Source organism: Onychomys torridus, chromosome 15 (assembly GCF_903995425.1).
Source record: "Onychomys torridus chromosome 15, mOncTor1.1, whole genome shotgun sequence".
Classification (NCBI taxonomy): Eukaryota; Metazoa; Chordata; class Mammalia; order Rodentia; family Cricetidae; genus Onychomys; species Onychomys torridus.
This window is the reverse complement of record NC_050457.1, coordinates 30,327,503-30,343,268: the sequence shown is the minus strand read 5'-3', so window position 1 is coordinate 30,343,268 and position 15,766 is coordinate 30,327,503. Positions and strand designations below refer to the sequence as shown.

The 15,766-nt window shown below is 38.7% G+C and overlaps 1 protein-coding gene across 2 annotated transcripts in view; it reads left to right on the top strand.

Annotated features, from left to right (window-relative positions):
- Ipo11 (importin 11) overlaps positions 1-15,766 on the top strand; it is a 184,346-nt gene that overhangs the window by 139,158 nt on the left and 29,422 nt on the right. For both annotated transcript variants that reach the window (XM_036207023.1, XM_036207022.1), the window contains one exon: positions 7,037-7,121. In XM_036207023.1, the coding sequence (XP_036062916.1) occupies positions 7,037-7,121 (85 nt within the window). The remainder of the gene's footprint in view (positions 1-7,036; positions 7,122-15,766) is intronic.

Sequence of the window (15,766 nt, the reverse complement as noted above, 5' to 3'; positions counted from 1 at the left end):
TGTGACCACTGCTCTTTGCACACACTGATGACGTAAGGCAGAAGACCCCTTACCTAGCTCCTGGACTGCTCATTTGCGGTCATGCAGCTGGATCGGGGCAGAATCCAACAAAAAGAGCACCAGGAAATTTAATGTTTGAGCCAAAGCTTGTGTTGAAAGACTTTGTTCAAAATAGAATAGAAGCAGTGGTGCCTTCAGGACAAGACCCCAGTGAGCTAAGCTTCCAATTTATAAAAAGAGGGATTTAAGAAATTATCTGTAACTAAAAAGCAACAAATCAAACCTTACGCAGATGTAATTCAAGGAGGGGTCCGGCTGCATCCTTAGTGTGGCAGTGTATGCCCTGTGGTTCTGGCTTTAGAGTCTTGAATGATAGAAAATACCTTAAGTCATGCCATGATCAGGTTTGTAATGAGATTCATATGACCTGTAGAAATTGAGCCAGACGCAGAAAAACAACTTAGGTAGCTGTTACGAGTAAATCATACTGCCTTGGCGAGCAGTACTGAGCTGAATTTGAGGTGAACTTTGGAGGAGGGTGGCAGGAGCAGCTGAGGAGGACCAGCAGCTATTTATAATTGGATGGTATGCACATTATTGTCTTAGTTGCTGCTTCTAGCCTCTTTTTATCTTTATGTCTTAATATAGTCTAATGACATTTGTTTAGGCCTCTTAAAATTTCAGTATATTTTGTTTGGGAAAATGGCAGTGAGTTCATATGTGTTCTTCTAATGATCCCATATTTTATTTTATCTATTAAAAAGTTCATATTCTAAGGTTAATGAATACTTAATGGTTGGCTAAAATTAATATAACAACATTGCTTGAGAATGTTCAGGAAATAGATCCCTTCAGGAGAGTTTCATCTTGAGAGTTGATGAATCTGCATCTGTTTGTTTCCAGTTAGAGCTTCTTCATCAAACCAGAGCAGCATGTTAGTGAGACTAGAGACTTGTGTGTTGATAATCAGTGTAGCATTCTTTCTTTTTCCTTTTGTATGTAAAATTTCTTTTCAGAAACACAAAGAGGGGAAATTGATAACCTCTTGACAAGGTTTGGGAAGTAAAAAGGAAGAAAGAATTTAATTAGCATTTTAGGAAGCAGTGAACTTGATTAGAAAAGACTCATAAATGTTTTATGGCTGTAGAGTACAAAACACAGCTATCAAGGAAGTCGTCATATCTGAAACATGTACAATTTAGACTTTTGTAATGATTTTTTTCTTCATTCGATTCATTGGACTCACCAGATGGTCTTTCAGAAGGAAAAAGAGTGGAAACCATGTACACAACAGCAACAGCAAAATACTGAGAAACAAACCATTTCCTGATCCTGCAGTTACCACTGTCTGTTGTCCTAACTTCTGTCTTTAGTCTTTCTGGGAGGTCTCTCTCCAGCTTGCCCTACTCAGCTGTGCCCTTCTACTTCATAAAATCAAAAGCCCACATGTGCACAGAGCAAGTTGTTGGATGATATTTTATGCTGACTCTTAATACTTTGCACAGCTTGTTCTTGCATGGCTTTTCCATGAATTGCCCACCAAACCCTAGCTATGCCATAGGCTTTTATACTTGTGGGTTGACTCAAAATCTCTTGTCTTGTTGTGTGTGTCATGTCCTTGGCTTTGGCCTACTTGAGAAGACCTGCCTCTGGAATTCTTTTGCCTCTTTTCTCTGCTCCTCCTTGGCACGTCCTCTGCACTGCTAATGTACTACATTCACTTAGTTAGCTTTTATTCGGACCATAAGAGTATTTGAGACAATGCATAAGAAAAAGGAATTTAAATAGCAAAGCTTAATGTTGTGTGTGTGTGTGTGTGTGTGTGTGTGTGTGTGAGAGAGAGAGAGAGAGAGAGACAGACAGACAGACAGACAGACACATGGAAGAAAGACTTAGCTGTGAGCTAAATGTCAGTGCAAAAAGAAGCCCTTACTGCATGCTGTTGTTTTTGAGTAGAGAGTAATAGGTTTATTAGAAGAAGGAAATGGTTTTTGTTTTTGTTTTATTCTCTTACATTTTTCATAAGGTATTTATATAAGGAGCTGTAATAGAACTTAAGCTTTAACAATAAGGTCTTGGCTCTCTCTGGCAGCAGTATGCTCATGGGCAAAAGCTCCCCCATCAGTTAATGTGACCTTGCCAACAGCATCATAGATCCAGGTTCTCTCCACTCTGTCCCTCAGCACGCCTGATCTTCAGGCTATTTTCTGCATGGGCAGAAAGTAGCTCCAAAAGTTACATGACAGTACTAGTGGCAGACACTCTCCTCTCCATGTCTTTTAAAGATTGAAGTAAACCTTTTCTAGAAACGATTTCAAAAATTTTTGTCCCTTTTGTCTAACTGACCCTTCCATAAACATGCCCCTCTTATGAGCCCTTGTTGACTAGGGGATAGGATTGTCATGATTTTTTTGTTGAGCACTGACTAGGGCTGGAACTTGCCATTTCAGAAGTTGATGATGGCATGGAAGCATAGTGAAGCCAGACAGATTCAGGTTCTGTAAGAAGGATGAAACGTAGAGGTGGTGCTCAGTGGTTGAACTCTTGCCTAGCATGCTTGCCCCTCTGAGTTATATCTCCAGTACAGCAACAAAAGTAAATGAAAAGGAGAAGGGTGGTTATGTGACATGACCATTAATAATGCTTCCAGTTCAGTCTTACGTGAGGTAATTTGTGCTTTGTTAGTTGTTTTGTGAACTTGACATAGCTAGGGTCATTGGGGAAGCAGGAACTTCAACTGAGAAAATGCTTCCATCATATTTCCCTGCAGGCAATCTGTGTGGCATTTCTTAATGTTTGATGTAGAAGGGCCCAGACCACTAGGGGTAGTGCCACCTCTGGGCACATGGTTCTGGGTTGTTCAGCAGGCCAAGCAAGCTATGGGAAGAAAGATAATAAGTAGCACCCCTCTAGGGCCTCTGCTTCAGCTCCTGTCCAGATTCCTGCCTTGAATTCAAGACTTTTTTCTTTAGACTGTTTCCCTAGGTTAAAACTGAAGCATCTAAATTTGGTACTCTGAGGTACTGAAAGGTTCATTTAGGCTAGGAAAAGTTAAAGGGACACTCAATGAATGTGTTAGGGTCCTGGAGAAGTCCCACAAAAGACCACCATCCATGTATGCAATCAGCAAGAGTGTTTATTATCTCAAGAAGGTACCAGCATGCTAGGGCCACACATCCAACACAAAGGCAAAAATGGCTGCCCCGAGAGAAGCTTGCAGGCTCTTTACAACTAACAGAATTCTAGTGTTATCATTCTACCTAGTGGCAATCACATTAGTACATTTCTAATTGGTTAGGCTATAGCTTTTCTGTTCTTGGGCAAGTCTGGACAGGTCCCAGACCTTGTCCTTATTTGGTTATTGCCTTGAGGTGCCTGGGGAGGGAAAGGGGAGTTGGCCCAGGTCTAAGAGCAGTTCTCCTCATCCTTACTGTCAGGGGTATTGGTGATTGATTGCTCTTTGTTTGTGAACTGAGACCTAGTTCTTAACCCAGTTATTGTTATTAGGGGCCTGTCATAATTGCCTGGGCCTCTCATTCCCCATCATCTCAAATCCTGGAAATACTTTTCCAGGTTTACAGGTTTGTATTGTTGCTTTAAAACCATCAGTTGGAGATCCATGCCTTAATAAACGATACAGGTCCACAAGTCAGGGCTAAAAGAAGAAGAATGAGGGGACCAGCTAAAGCTGAAAGATTCATAAAGTTATGAGATATAGTATAATTTCCCTTAACTAATGTTTGTAAAGTCATCATTTTCTCACTGGAAATTAACAGGATGACTCAGGGTGGAATTTTTATAGATTTGCTGAAACCTGTTACTGCAGGTAGTCTTTAAATAGAAAGGACTTAAAAAGACTTGGTGTTTCTTACCGACATTTGGTAGTTGTGTTTGACCCTTTGGAGTTTTTTGTTGAGAAAGATTCTGATTTAGCACTGTAGTGCCTACAGGTATTCAGTAATTTCTGCGCAAGTATGTAATGGAGGAGTGGCTGTATGTATTCACAAGACAGTCATTGTTATTTGAAATAATTATTGATAGTATTTTATTGCTATAACTATTTTTGGATTCAAAGCCTCCATATATTTTAGCTTATTAGAAATCTAGTCTCTGCATTTCAGTTAAAATGTGACTGCCTTTCTTGAATCTTTGTGGGCAAAATGAGATTTCATTTTCATTGGAACTTTTCTTCATAAGATAGTTTCAACTTTGTGCTTTTCAATAAAACTTTTTGTTTTTTTGGGCTGGTGATACACACACACACACACACACACACACACACACACACACACACCCCTCAATTGTAGAGAAGTTGCATGTCATACGTAAGTAATCCTGAGTCAGAAAAAAGAGTAGTTTTAGCCGGGCGGTGGTGGTGCACACCTGTAATCCCAGCACTCGGGAGGCAGAGGCAGGTGGATCTCTGTGAGTTCGAGGCCAGCCTGGGCTACAAAGAGAGTTCCAGGACAGCCTCCAAAGCTACAGAGAAACCCTGTCTCAAAACAAACAAAAAAGAGTAGTTTTACACCTTTTTCAGACCTAAATGAGTATAATTTGCAGAAATGTAAACAGTCTATTTTTAGGTAGTTTTGGGTTATTAAAGGAAATATATAGACATATATCAGCATATTAGCATTAATGAAGGCAGAGTAGAACATTTTACTATGTGAGTAACAAGCCTGGAGAGATGGCTCTTTGGTTAAGAGCACTTGCTGTGTTTCCAGAGGACCTGAGTTCAGTTCTAAGCAACCGCATGAGACCACTCACAGGTGCATCTAACTCCAGCTGCAGGTGAATCTGATACCCTCTTCTGGCCTCCACAGGCTCTGTATTTATGTGGCACATACTCATACATAAATAAAAAATAAACCTTTTAAGGGGAGGAGGAGGAGAAGTAGCAGAAGCAGGAGAGAGAAGCAGAAGCAACAAACTAACATGTTTTATGGTGCAGAAGAATTTGAGACAAAAAAGTGTTTCCATAGAAACCAATATTTGAAGTCTGTTGGCATAAAATAAATAATGGAAGGAAACATACCTTACTCAGTTCTAAAACTTAAATTGGGATCTAGGCTTTTTAAGAGCTTTCACTTTATTTTGAGTTGATATAATGTGTTTTCTTACCTTGTGCTGGAGCATTAGCCAGCCACTGTGCTATGTGTGCTCTGTGGTCTCAGCAGACAGCATTGCGGCTGCGGAAAGACGAGGCCATGAGTGAGTTGAAGGCCAAGGTCTTTCTTGTTCTCAGAATGTGTCAGCTCAAGGTGCCTGCTGTGGGACTGCACAAGCAGGCACTGACTGGACTAGATGCAGTATGCCCAGAAGGCGTTATTTTTAATTGTGGAGAAGGACACCCACCAAGTCTCCTGTGACAGGGAGCCTGATTAAGTTTCTGATATTAGCAGCTGGCTTACATCCTAAATTAATTTTGAATATTAACTTTGGAATTGCCCTTCCCCTAGATTTGGTGTAGAACATCAAGAGAAAACAAACCTTCTTTTCCATAGTTTATTGGTTAGAAACTTATAGCTCTACTAAATTTCTGAGTTCTTCTGTTCAAAATTAGGAAATTGTGGGGTTTGTTCCATTGATGGTGATTCACTAGACAGTAGTCATTTCTTGTGTTTCTCTAATGAGTGTTGGATGAACAGGAAGCTGTGTTTCTATTACCTCTGCTAATGGTGGAGAGCAGTGGTGCAGATCATCAAAATAAAATGATTTATAACTGTCCTGAAGCTACTGGTGCCACCAGGGACAAGTTTCTTCTAGCACAGTAATTTCATTTGGAACATGAAGTGGATTGTTCCATCATCAGTAGTGTCTTGATGATGCTTCTGTTGAAGTCACTGTGTGTATAGTCTGCAGATGCAGAAGTGTTTGGGGAAGTAGTTTAAATGTAAGTCTTGGGGGTTGGGTTTTGTTTTGTTTTAGAAAGATAAACTATTCAACTTTTGTGCTAGATAGAAGGGTCAGTAGTTAAGAGCACTGGCTGCTCTTCCAGAGGACCTGGGTTCAATTCCCAGCCACCACCTGGTGGCTCACAGCCATCTGTAATGAGATGAGGAATCAGATGTCCTCCCCTGTCATGCAGGCATACATGCAAATAGAGTACTCATATACATAAATAAGTAAGTCTTTAAAAAAAAAAAAAAACAACAAAGCACTCTTTAGGTGTTAGAGAGATGGCGCAGATGCTCTTCAGGAGGACCCAGGTTCAATTCCCAGCACCCACATAGCAGCTCACAACTATCTATAACTCCAGTTCCCGGGGCTCTGATACCAGTACACATAAAATAAATGTAAAACAAATAAATAAATAAATTTTTAAAAAGAAAGCTATAAATTAATCAGTTTTTAAGTGATAATTGGTTCAGAAGCTTCCTACAAATAATCTTTTAAAAATTTATCATGTGTATATATATTTTGGATTTTTCCCACCCTTATGTAGCTCCAGTTAATCTTAGGATACTGATTTTCCTGCCTTGTTCTCCCAAGTTCTTTATAATTTACTGTACTAAATGCCCAAGTTAAATGTTCCCAAATTCCCTTTGTTGTGGCCTGTTCTAAAATGGTGGGGTTTTTTTTAACATATATAATGAAAACTTTTCATGTATATGTGTTTACAGGTGGTGGGTGTGGAAACAAGTGGTCAATGTTGGGTGTTGTCCCTACTTGCTCCCTACCTCAGTTCCTGAGACGATGTTCGTCCCTTGCTGAACCCGGAGCTTGCCAACTTAGCCAGCCCAGGGGCCTTCTGTCACCCCTAGACAGTGCTGAGTTTGCAAGTATGCTGCTGCAGCCAGCTTTTACCTGGATCCAGGGGTCAAACGCAGGTCCTCATGCTTATGCAGCAAACACTATTGACTGAGCCAGCTCCCCAGCCTAACAAACGAACAAAACCTTTACAACAAAACCTTATTTATCTACTCTCCTCCTCATTTGTTACAAAGAGGCATTGGTGTTCTCGGTAACTTTGAGTGCTTCTTTCAGTGCGTGGGGACAAGTTTTACTTCAAGTCTGGTATTGTTTTTCATTGTAGTTGTATGTTGATGTCTCATCATGAAGAACCCAAAGTCACCGAAGATGAAGAACCACCCACAGAACAAGACAAGAGGAAGAAGATGGTGAGTCACAAGTGTAACTATACACTGTCAGTTGGGCCATCCACCTGTATGTCTGTCTGTCCATTCATCCCTTGTTGAAGAATCTAAGCATCTGAGCTTTGCTCCTTGGATAGATCGTTTTGAGATAGTTGATGCCTGTCTGAGAGGAACAGAGTTTTGCTCTTTAAAAAAGTGGAATTCAAAAACCTTATTTAAGTTTAAAAACAAAAAACTATTTTGAGGAGACGACTGGATTGTTTTCTTTTCCCATTATGTTGTTATCTCTACAGTGACCCTTCTCTGATCTGCGTCATAAGGCATGGTAAAATGCCTTAACTGCTAGCCATTGATTCTTGGCATCAGAACCTGGTAAGAATAAAGAACAGGAGGTTAAGAAACTTCGAAATACTTTTGCCTTGAAATTTATTTATAATTTTTAATTGTTAATACTTACTTTGACCCTGAATGTAGACAGACACAGTAAGCTCTGTGAATCTTTCCTGGTCTCCTTGCTGCAACGCTTCCTGCCTTCCCTGGGCCTGCTCTCCTCTCCTGCAGTGTTTTCTGCACAGCACAGTTCACAGGTGAACACACACCACCATTGGGACTAAGACTGCTAGCCTGGCCAGAGTCACCGTGTGCTTTCATGGTGGTTTGGTCATTATTCCATTCCGTCTCAGATCTCTAACTTTGATCTTCCAGGGCTTGATCCTGGGCTTGTGGTTAATACTGCACTGCCCTAATAGCCTCACTTAAACCAGGCTTGAGTTAGTTCATCGTGTTTGCCTTCTACACTCAGATACTCTCTCCTAAAAGAATTATTCTTATTTGTTTTCTTTTTTGGTAGGGGGAACCTTTAATGGCTGAGCCACCTCTCTAGCCCAGGAATGATTCTTAACACCAAAATGTGAATCTTTTTGTGTGTGTGTGTAGGTATGTGTGACCTTGAACAGATTGCCTTGTCTTTTTAGACTTGTGCCTCATTTGTGAGATTGGAAGAAAATTGGGTTAGTAGATTGCCAGGGCCTGTCAGCTAAAATCATTTTTTTGATATATTTTTAAAGCCCTTAATGCCATTCTTTCTTTTCTGAATACATAGTATTTATGAATATATCCCCAGAAACCTCTCTCCTTTAAACTGAGACCTTTGGTGCTACCCTAAGATGGACCATGTATTCTCTTGACTTAACAGCAGTGAGGGGGCCCTGACATAACTTGTTGGCCTTTCCCAGGTCTTGCCCTCCTCTTCCCAACTGTATGAGCATTGCAAATACCATTATTGTCACAGAAAAATGTGATAGCTTTTTCTCCACAACATTCTGAATTATAAATTAATAATAGGTGTTCTGTCATTAGCTTCCATATATGTTACGTTAATTTTTCTTTTTGTTTGTTTGTTTTTGGTTTTTGGTTTTTCGAGACAGGGTTTCCCTATGTAGCTTTGCACCTTTCCTGGAACTCACTTGGTAGCCCAGGCTGGCCTCGAACTCACAGAGATCCGCCTGGCTCTGCCTCCCAAGTGCTGGGATTAAAGGCATGTGCCGCCACCGCCCAGCACATTAATTTTTCTTAATCTGGTAAATATATCCTTAGCAAGTTAAACTACTCAAATCTGTGATTCATTTTGCATTTAATATTTAGTTATATTATGTAGTAGTAGTTTATTTTCATTCTAATTTTATTTTCAAAGTGAGTGAAATATTGTCTCAAAGATTAATGGAGGAACATAGTTTTATAAGTAATAATTTAGAATTCCTTTGCTCTGGTGTGTAGTCTTGAAGTAAATATACATTGTCCTCTATTAAGAGTTTCAGGCCAGGCGGTGGTGTGGTGCATGCCTTTAATCCCAGCACTTAGGAGGCAGAGCCAGGCAGATCTCTGTGAGTTCAAGGCCAGCCTGAGCTACTAAGTGATTTCCAGGAAAGGTGCAAAGCTACACAAAGAAACCCTGTCTCGATAAACAAGATAGATAGATATGAATGAATGAATGAATGAATGAATGAATGAATGAATAGGAGTTTTAGTGCCTTACTCTGAGGAGTCTGGTAAAGATACTGGCTTGCAATTAAAGGTGGGATTGTATGTCTTAACCATGAACACTATTGTGTCTTATAGAGGTAGTCTTCTCATAACTTTAAATTAAAAAATCAGTTTCACTCATTCTTTTAAGGTTAAAAGCATAAACTGTTTAACTTTGTCCAATATTCATATCATTATTATATAGTAATAGTTTCAGCATCAGAAGTTCTGAGAACTGTATAGAGATGTCATGGTTATCATTTTGAAGGCTAAGGGGAAACAGTTGCTAGTACATGATTTTGAGTTGTGATTTTTAAAAAAGCAGCATGTTTTCTTTTACATTTTAAAAGGAAATTATTACTAGGAAGAAAAAAATTATAACTTCTTAGGTCCAAGATACAAATGGAAATACAATTGACACATGTCATTGCCTCAGGGCCCTGAAGATGAGTGTCTGTTTCCATGGTTGCTTTGTTTGAAGATTTTCTTAAGAAAGGGGCAAGATTTTCCATGGGTGTCTTATTATTTTTTAATTTTTAAAACTTTTGCAGTGCCAGGGATCAGACAAAAGGCCCCAGGCACAGTAGGCCTGGACTCCTCCACTGAAACTCACCCTCAGCCCTCTGTAGGTTTTGTAGAAGTCACTGTATTTTATCATAAATAGAATGAGATTTCCTTTCAGGAAGTTAATCTTATAATGCATTTTTTCTTTGTTCTTTTCATTTTGAGGAAAATAATTCTTGGAATATCAAGTGCAATTCAAGTACTTAATTTAAAACCCAAGCTTCATCTTTACCCATTATACTTTAATAGTAAATAGGTTTCGTGCCATTTCTAGTGAGAATTATGCCAATATGTTGACATTTGAAGTTGCGATTTTCATGTGTGAAATGACCTATTAGGCAGTTGTGATAGTTTTGAAACCCTAGTTTTGAATATATTTATGTTCTTTGGTATCTACTATTAAATTATGATTTTTTTCTTCTTATTTTGAGATAGGGTCTCACTCTGTATCCCTGGCTGGTCTGCAATTCACTATGTAGACCAGGCTGCCCTTGAACTCACCAAGGTCTACCTGCCTTTCCTTCTGGCAGAGCTGAGATTAAGGACATGGCCAACCATACCTGGCTTGTCTCATTACTATTCTTTATTAAAAATTTTAAATTTCGTATGTGTACAGTATATAAGATTTGCATCAATTGTAAAATGACCAACTCGGGGTAATTAGAATATGCATCACCTCACATCCTTAGTTATTTGTGCATAAAATACTTAAAATCTGTACCCTTCAAATTTTCCATATTCTTTTCCTGACTTTTTTGTTTTTTCTTTCTGAGATAGTCTCAGGTAGCCCAAACAAGCCTTGAATTCTCTATGTATATCAAAAATGACCCTATCTTTACTTCCCAAGTGTTCTAGCGAGCATCATGTGCCCCCACTCCAAGTTCCTTCATAATTTTCAAATGTATGCTACATTACACTTCGAACATCCCTCATCCAAAATGTTGGGCCAGAAAAATGTTTCTGACTTTTTAAAAAAATTTGCAGTATTTGCATTTTCTTAACCTATAGAGCTTACTTACCTAACCCAAAATGATCAAAAATCTAGTGTTTTGGAGTATCTTGTGAGTACTCAGAATTTTTTGATTTATGAATACTTAGCATGTATTCACTATGTTCCCCACATTAAACTTATTCCTCCTGTCTGACCAAATTTCATGTGGTTTAGCCTCTTGCAGATACCCCTAAGAAAACATAATGAAACATATAGTAAGTAGTCTTACATTGATAAAATAATTCTGAGGGTGAAAGTAAGATTTTGAGTATCTGCTGCTGTAAGTGACAGTCTGGTTTAATATATGCTTAATAGTTACATAAATTAACAATGACAATATAAGTAACTTCATACATTATTAGGCAGCACCCATATTGTTAGGAGCAGTACAAATGCAGAAGGGTCTATCAAAATGCCATTTATTTGACTTTAAAATAACGATAGTGACATATACCAGGTTTGCAACTAGAATTCAGATGGGGAAGTCAAGGCACAGAGAAATTTTCCACAAGTCATAGATACAGGTAAAGAACTAAGTAAAGCCTTTGATTCTTTGACATGTGTTTATCCAGTTGTCCCAACACCATTTGCTGAAGAGGTTGGCTTGGCTTTTCTTCAGTGTATATTTTAGATACTATCAAAACCACATTACTGTAGCTATGTGAATTTCTTTTTGGATTTTCTGTTCTATTGGTCTTCGTGGCTGTTTTTATACCAGTGAGTGTTTTGTTTGTTTGTTAGCCTGGGACCCAGTGTGTAGCAGAGAATGACCTTAACTCTTGATCTCTCTTTGCCTCCACCTTTCAAGTGCTGGGATTATAGGAGTATGCCACCAAGCCAGTTTACATGCTGTTTTTCTTTTATTTTTATTAGCATACAGAGTAACAAGTTTCCTTATAGCTTCTGCTCTGCTGCTCCCCTCCATGTCTGTGTCATATAGTTTGGGGTCAGCTGTTGTGATGTTTCCAGAATTGCTCTTTCTCCTTGGCTCACTTTGGCTATTTGGTTTCTTTCTGTATGAACTCATTTCAATGCTCCCATATCATCTGGAAGTATAAGTATAAACTGTTCCTCTCAGCTTTGTGCTAGATCTTGAGCAAAACCCTGAACTCTGGCCCTTTTCCTCATTGTAGCTACTTTCTTTTCTTCTGGTAACTTTATTTTGTACTTTCATCTGGAGTCCTGTTTTCAGTCACACACACACACACACACACACACACACACACACACACACACGCACACCCAATTCGATGTTTTTACCTTAGCTTTCTTTCCCACTTAATATCTACCAGATGTCTCAGTCTGGGAGTCATGTATGTTGAATATTTTCTAGAAGCTCTGCCTCTTCACTTGGTGAGTAGTCAGGTTTGGAAACAAATAGAACAGGAGTTAAACCCCTTGATGGTCTTTTAAGACCTCCACCAACCCTTCCGACTTTCCTTCCCATCTTATGTCTCACACTGGCTAACCTGAATGACTTATCTTCACAGAGCTATGTAGTTAAACTTTTTCATTGGGACCATGAGCTTCCTAGTAATGACAGGGAGACTTACTATAAATTATGAAAGCTAGGCCTTAACTTAGGCTTGTTTCTAACTAGCTCTTTTAACTTAAATTAACCCATATCTTTTAATCTATGTTCTTTTACATGGCTCAGTTACTTCTACTCTGTATTAGCCATGCTCATCCGTCACATCTCTTGGCGTCTCTGTCCTTCTTTTTCCCAGTGTCCTCTGCCTGGAAATCCTGCCTGGTTATTGGCCATTCAGCTTTTTATTAAACCAATTAGAGTGACACATCTTCATAGTGTACAAAAAGATTATTCTACAGCATTTCCCCCTTTTTGTCTATATAAAAAGGAAAGATTTTAAATCTAACACAGTAAAACTATATACAATAAAAACAATTATCAGATAAGAATTACATTTATAGTATCCAGTCCATTTGTATTTAGCAAATTCTGAGAAAGTACTGAATTATGTATCCTATCTTGGAGAGTCAAAAGTTTTGTACCTAATATACTTTATCATAGCTTGTATTACCAATCCAAATTATCTTTTTAGACCTTAAAATATTTTTCTAGATAAACAACTTGAGTTTTTATGTCTCTTAACACTTTACATCTCTTTTTAAAGTTGTTTTTTAATTTGGCAACAAAGAAAACTGTAACTATAACTATCTGGTCTTCAACTCCATCAGAGACCTGAGAAGGATAAAATATTCTTAAGTTAACAGGAAGTGCAGAGCAAACAACTTCCAAAACTGTAGAAACAACAGAGACATTCAGTTGCATGAACAGTCACCCGAAAGTTCCTCTGTAACATTGGGACATCCATCTTCAGTCTACAGACCTAGAATATCTGACAGACTTTTCTGTGAAGCAGGAAATTTTTGAAGAACTGTCCTACCCTGTCTTGGAAAAGTTCAGCACTCACTTTTTTTGTGTTCTGCTTGTCCAGTTGGACAGTGTACTGTCAGCAGTCGAGGCAAAGGCAGTTTCTTGTTCAGTGGCTAACTTTAGCCACAAAGAAAGCAAACACCATATGGAGTTTTTTGATGCCCACCATCTTCTCCGAAGTAGATTGGTGCTGTCAGGAGCAAACGTTTCTCACTGTCATGAAAAACCTTATGTTATTAAAACATCTTAAATGCCATATTCTGTATATCTGAAGACTACTTATCTATCTAAATTTTATCTTTGTTTGACCTTGTAAACATACCTTACATGATTACAAGTTTGATTGTTTATAGGTGACTAATTAGTAACCCGCATGTCATATTATCCTAATAGTTTATAATAATAACTTTCAAGGTCTGGAAATTTATATTACATTGTTAAATGAGCTGCATAGGTATAATACCTTAAACAAGAGTAGAAATGTAAAAAAAAAAAAAAAAGTATGTATAATATGTTCCAACAAAAATAACCTTAAATTTCTATCAATGTACAAAACTACCTTAAACAAGAGTAGAAACATATATACACTCTAACAAAAACAACCTTAAGTTTGTATCAATATACAAAAATCCACACCAATGTAAAATATTTAAGACTAGTAGTTACTGTTTTAGTTTAAAAGTAGATTCAATAATCTCCCCTTTTATTCCATCATTTCTATATCCTCTTTTTTTTTTTTTTTCTTCAGAACAAGGTCCCTCAGTCTACTACTTTACTTAGTTTCCTCCCTGACCATGACTAAAAACAACTTGTAACCAACCCCTCTAGACGAAGACAAATATCCATAACCCACTGAATGACCAAAAATCATCTGTCCTGCCTCTTGATAATGTGGGTGTCCTGTTTTCTAGACTGCTTCATGTTGTTTAGGGGCAGTGGCATCTTTGGGGGACCCTTAGAAAATTAGGATAATGGTCAAACCCTGACTAGAGTAGTCTGTGAGGCCAGACCATCTCAGCCAGCAGCTTTGAAGCCGTTCTAAATGTAGAATTCCAAGGAAACTGCAACAGAGGCACTCGGAGAGTCTGGATCAACTGGGCCACCTGTTTTCATTGGTGTCTGGTCCCCTTGCTCTGAAAACACACAGACTCTTAAAGGCATCATGTGTATGCATTACCACAAGTATGGAATGTGTGGTGTGCACAAGCCAGTGATAGATGATTTTTTTGTTCAGTGTTTGTGCAGGTCAAAGGCATCTGTCAATTCTGTAAGTTTGTTTGGACTGCATAACCAAACTGTAATATAAATTTCTATCCATATGAAAGGATGGCATGTAATAAAAAGTTATAAGGACTCTGTAGCTAACAAGATTTATCATGTCTTATCTCATCTTCGAGCTGTTCCCATGCAGAGGATCAGCTTTACAGGTCACCTGTCCTATAGTCTCCTTTGGCTTCCTCCCCCATGTCTGTAGCCAAGATACTCAGGATGTCTCCCTGGTCAAATCTGACCTCTATTATCCTAGAAGGCATCCACAGCCTTTCATTTCCTGTGGAAACAAAAGCATAACCTCTTCCCCAACGTAATACATTCTTTGACTTTCATTTTAAAGTTAAGGTATTCCTAAAGTATCTAGGCTGGTTTAATTCAGCAGTCCCTTCCACAATCCAATGTCTCTCAGCAGCTGTTGTCTGTTCATTGGCATTCAAAAAACTCAAAATCAACAAAGTGTCATATAAGGTCCAAACTCCCTGTGTTATACTATTAACCATCCTTATGTGGCTTATCCTTTTTTTTTTTTAAACTTCTCTTTTTAAAGACTTTATTATTTTTAAACTACTTTTTAAGACTGACTATATCCTTTTTCTTTCCTTCTTTCTTTTTTTTCTCTTAAGCCTACACACATTGTTAAACATGCTGTAACTGTTCAGAGGTTTTTTTTCCCATCTGAACCTGCTTTACTGTGTATTTGTAACTTTTTCTGTCTGCATAAGCAAAACCTTAAACTTTCATGCAGCTTAGCTCAAGGCATGCTGGCAACCCAAGCCTGCCAGCAGTGGCCAGGAGAGATGTCTCTGTACCTCATCCTGCACGAGAGATTACAGGACTAGGAAGTCACATTTGGCTCTGTTTTTGTGTGTTTGGAACCCTTTTTAAAGCTTATATGGAAATACATGTTCCCACATTAGATGCCATTTGTACTCGGACTTTTTCATTGGGACTGTCTGCTCCCCAATAATGACACAGAGACTTACTACTAATTTTGAAAGTTCAGCCGATATCTTAGACTTGTTTCTAACTAGCTCTTTTAAATTAACCCATGTGTTTTAACCTACATTCTTTTACATGGCTCGGTTACCTTTACTTTGTACTGCCCATGTTGCTTCCTCGAGTCTCCTGGCATCTCTGCCCTTCTTCCCAGCGTCCTCAGTGCCTGGAAATCCTGCCTGGGTATTGTCCAATCAGAGTGACGCATCTTCACAGCATACACAAAGATGATCCCACAGCAGAGCTACACTGCCCCTTCCACCTGGAGTGGCCCTTGATCTGCTTTTCTTTTCCTTCAGCGTTCCCATTTGCGTCTTCATTCCTGTGTGAGTCCATCTGTAACCCTTTCACTACCATCACCGTCAGCTGCTGTGATAGGTGGATCTTTTATAGCACACTGTTACCCACCCAGTTCTCATGGTTTAT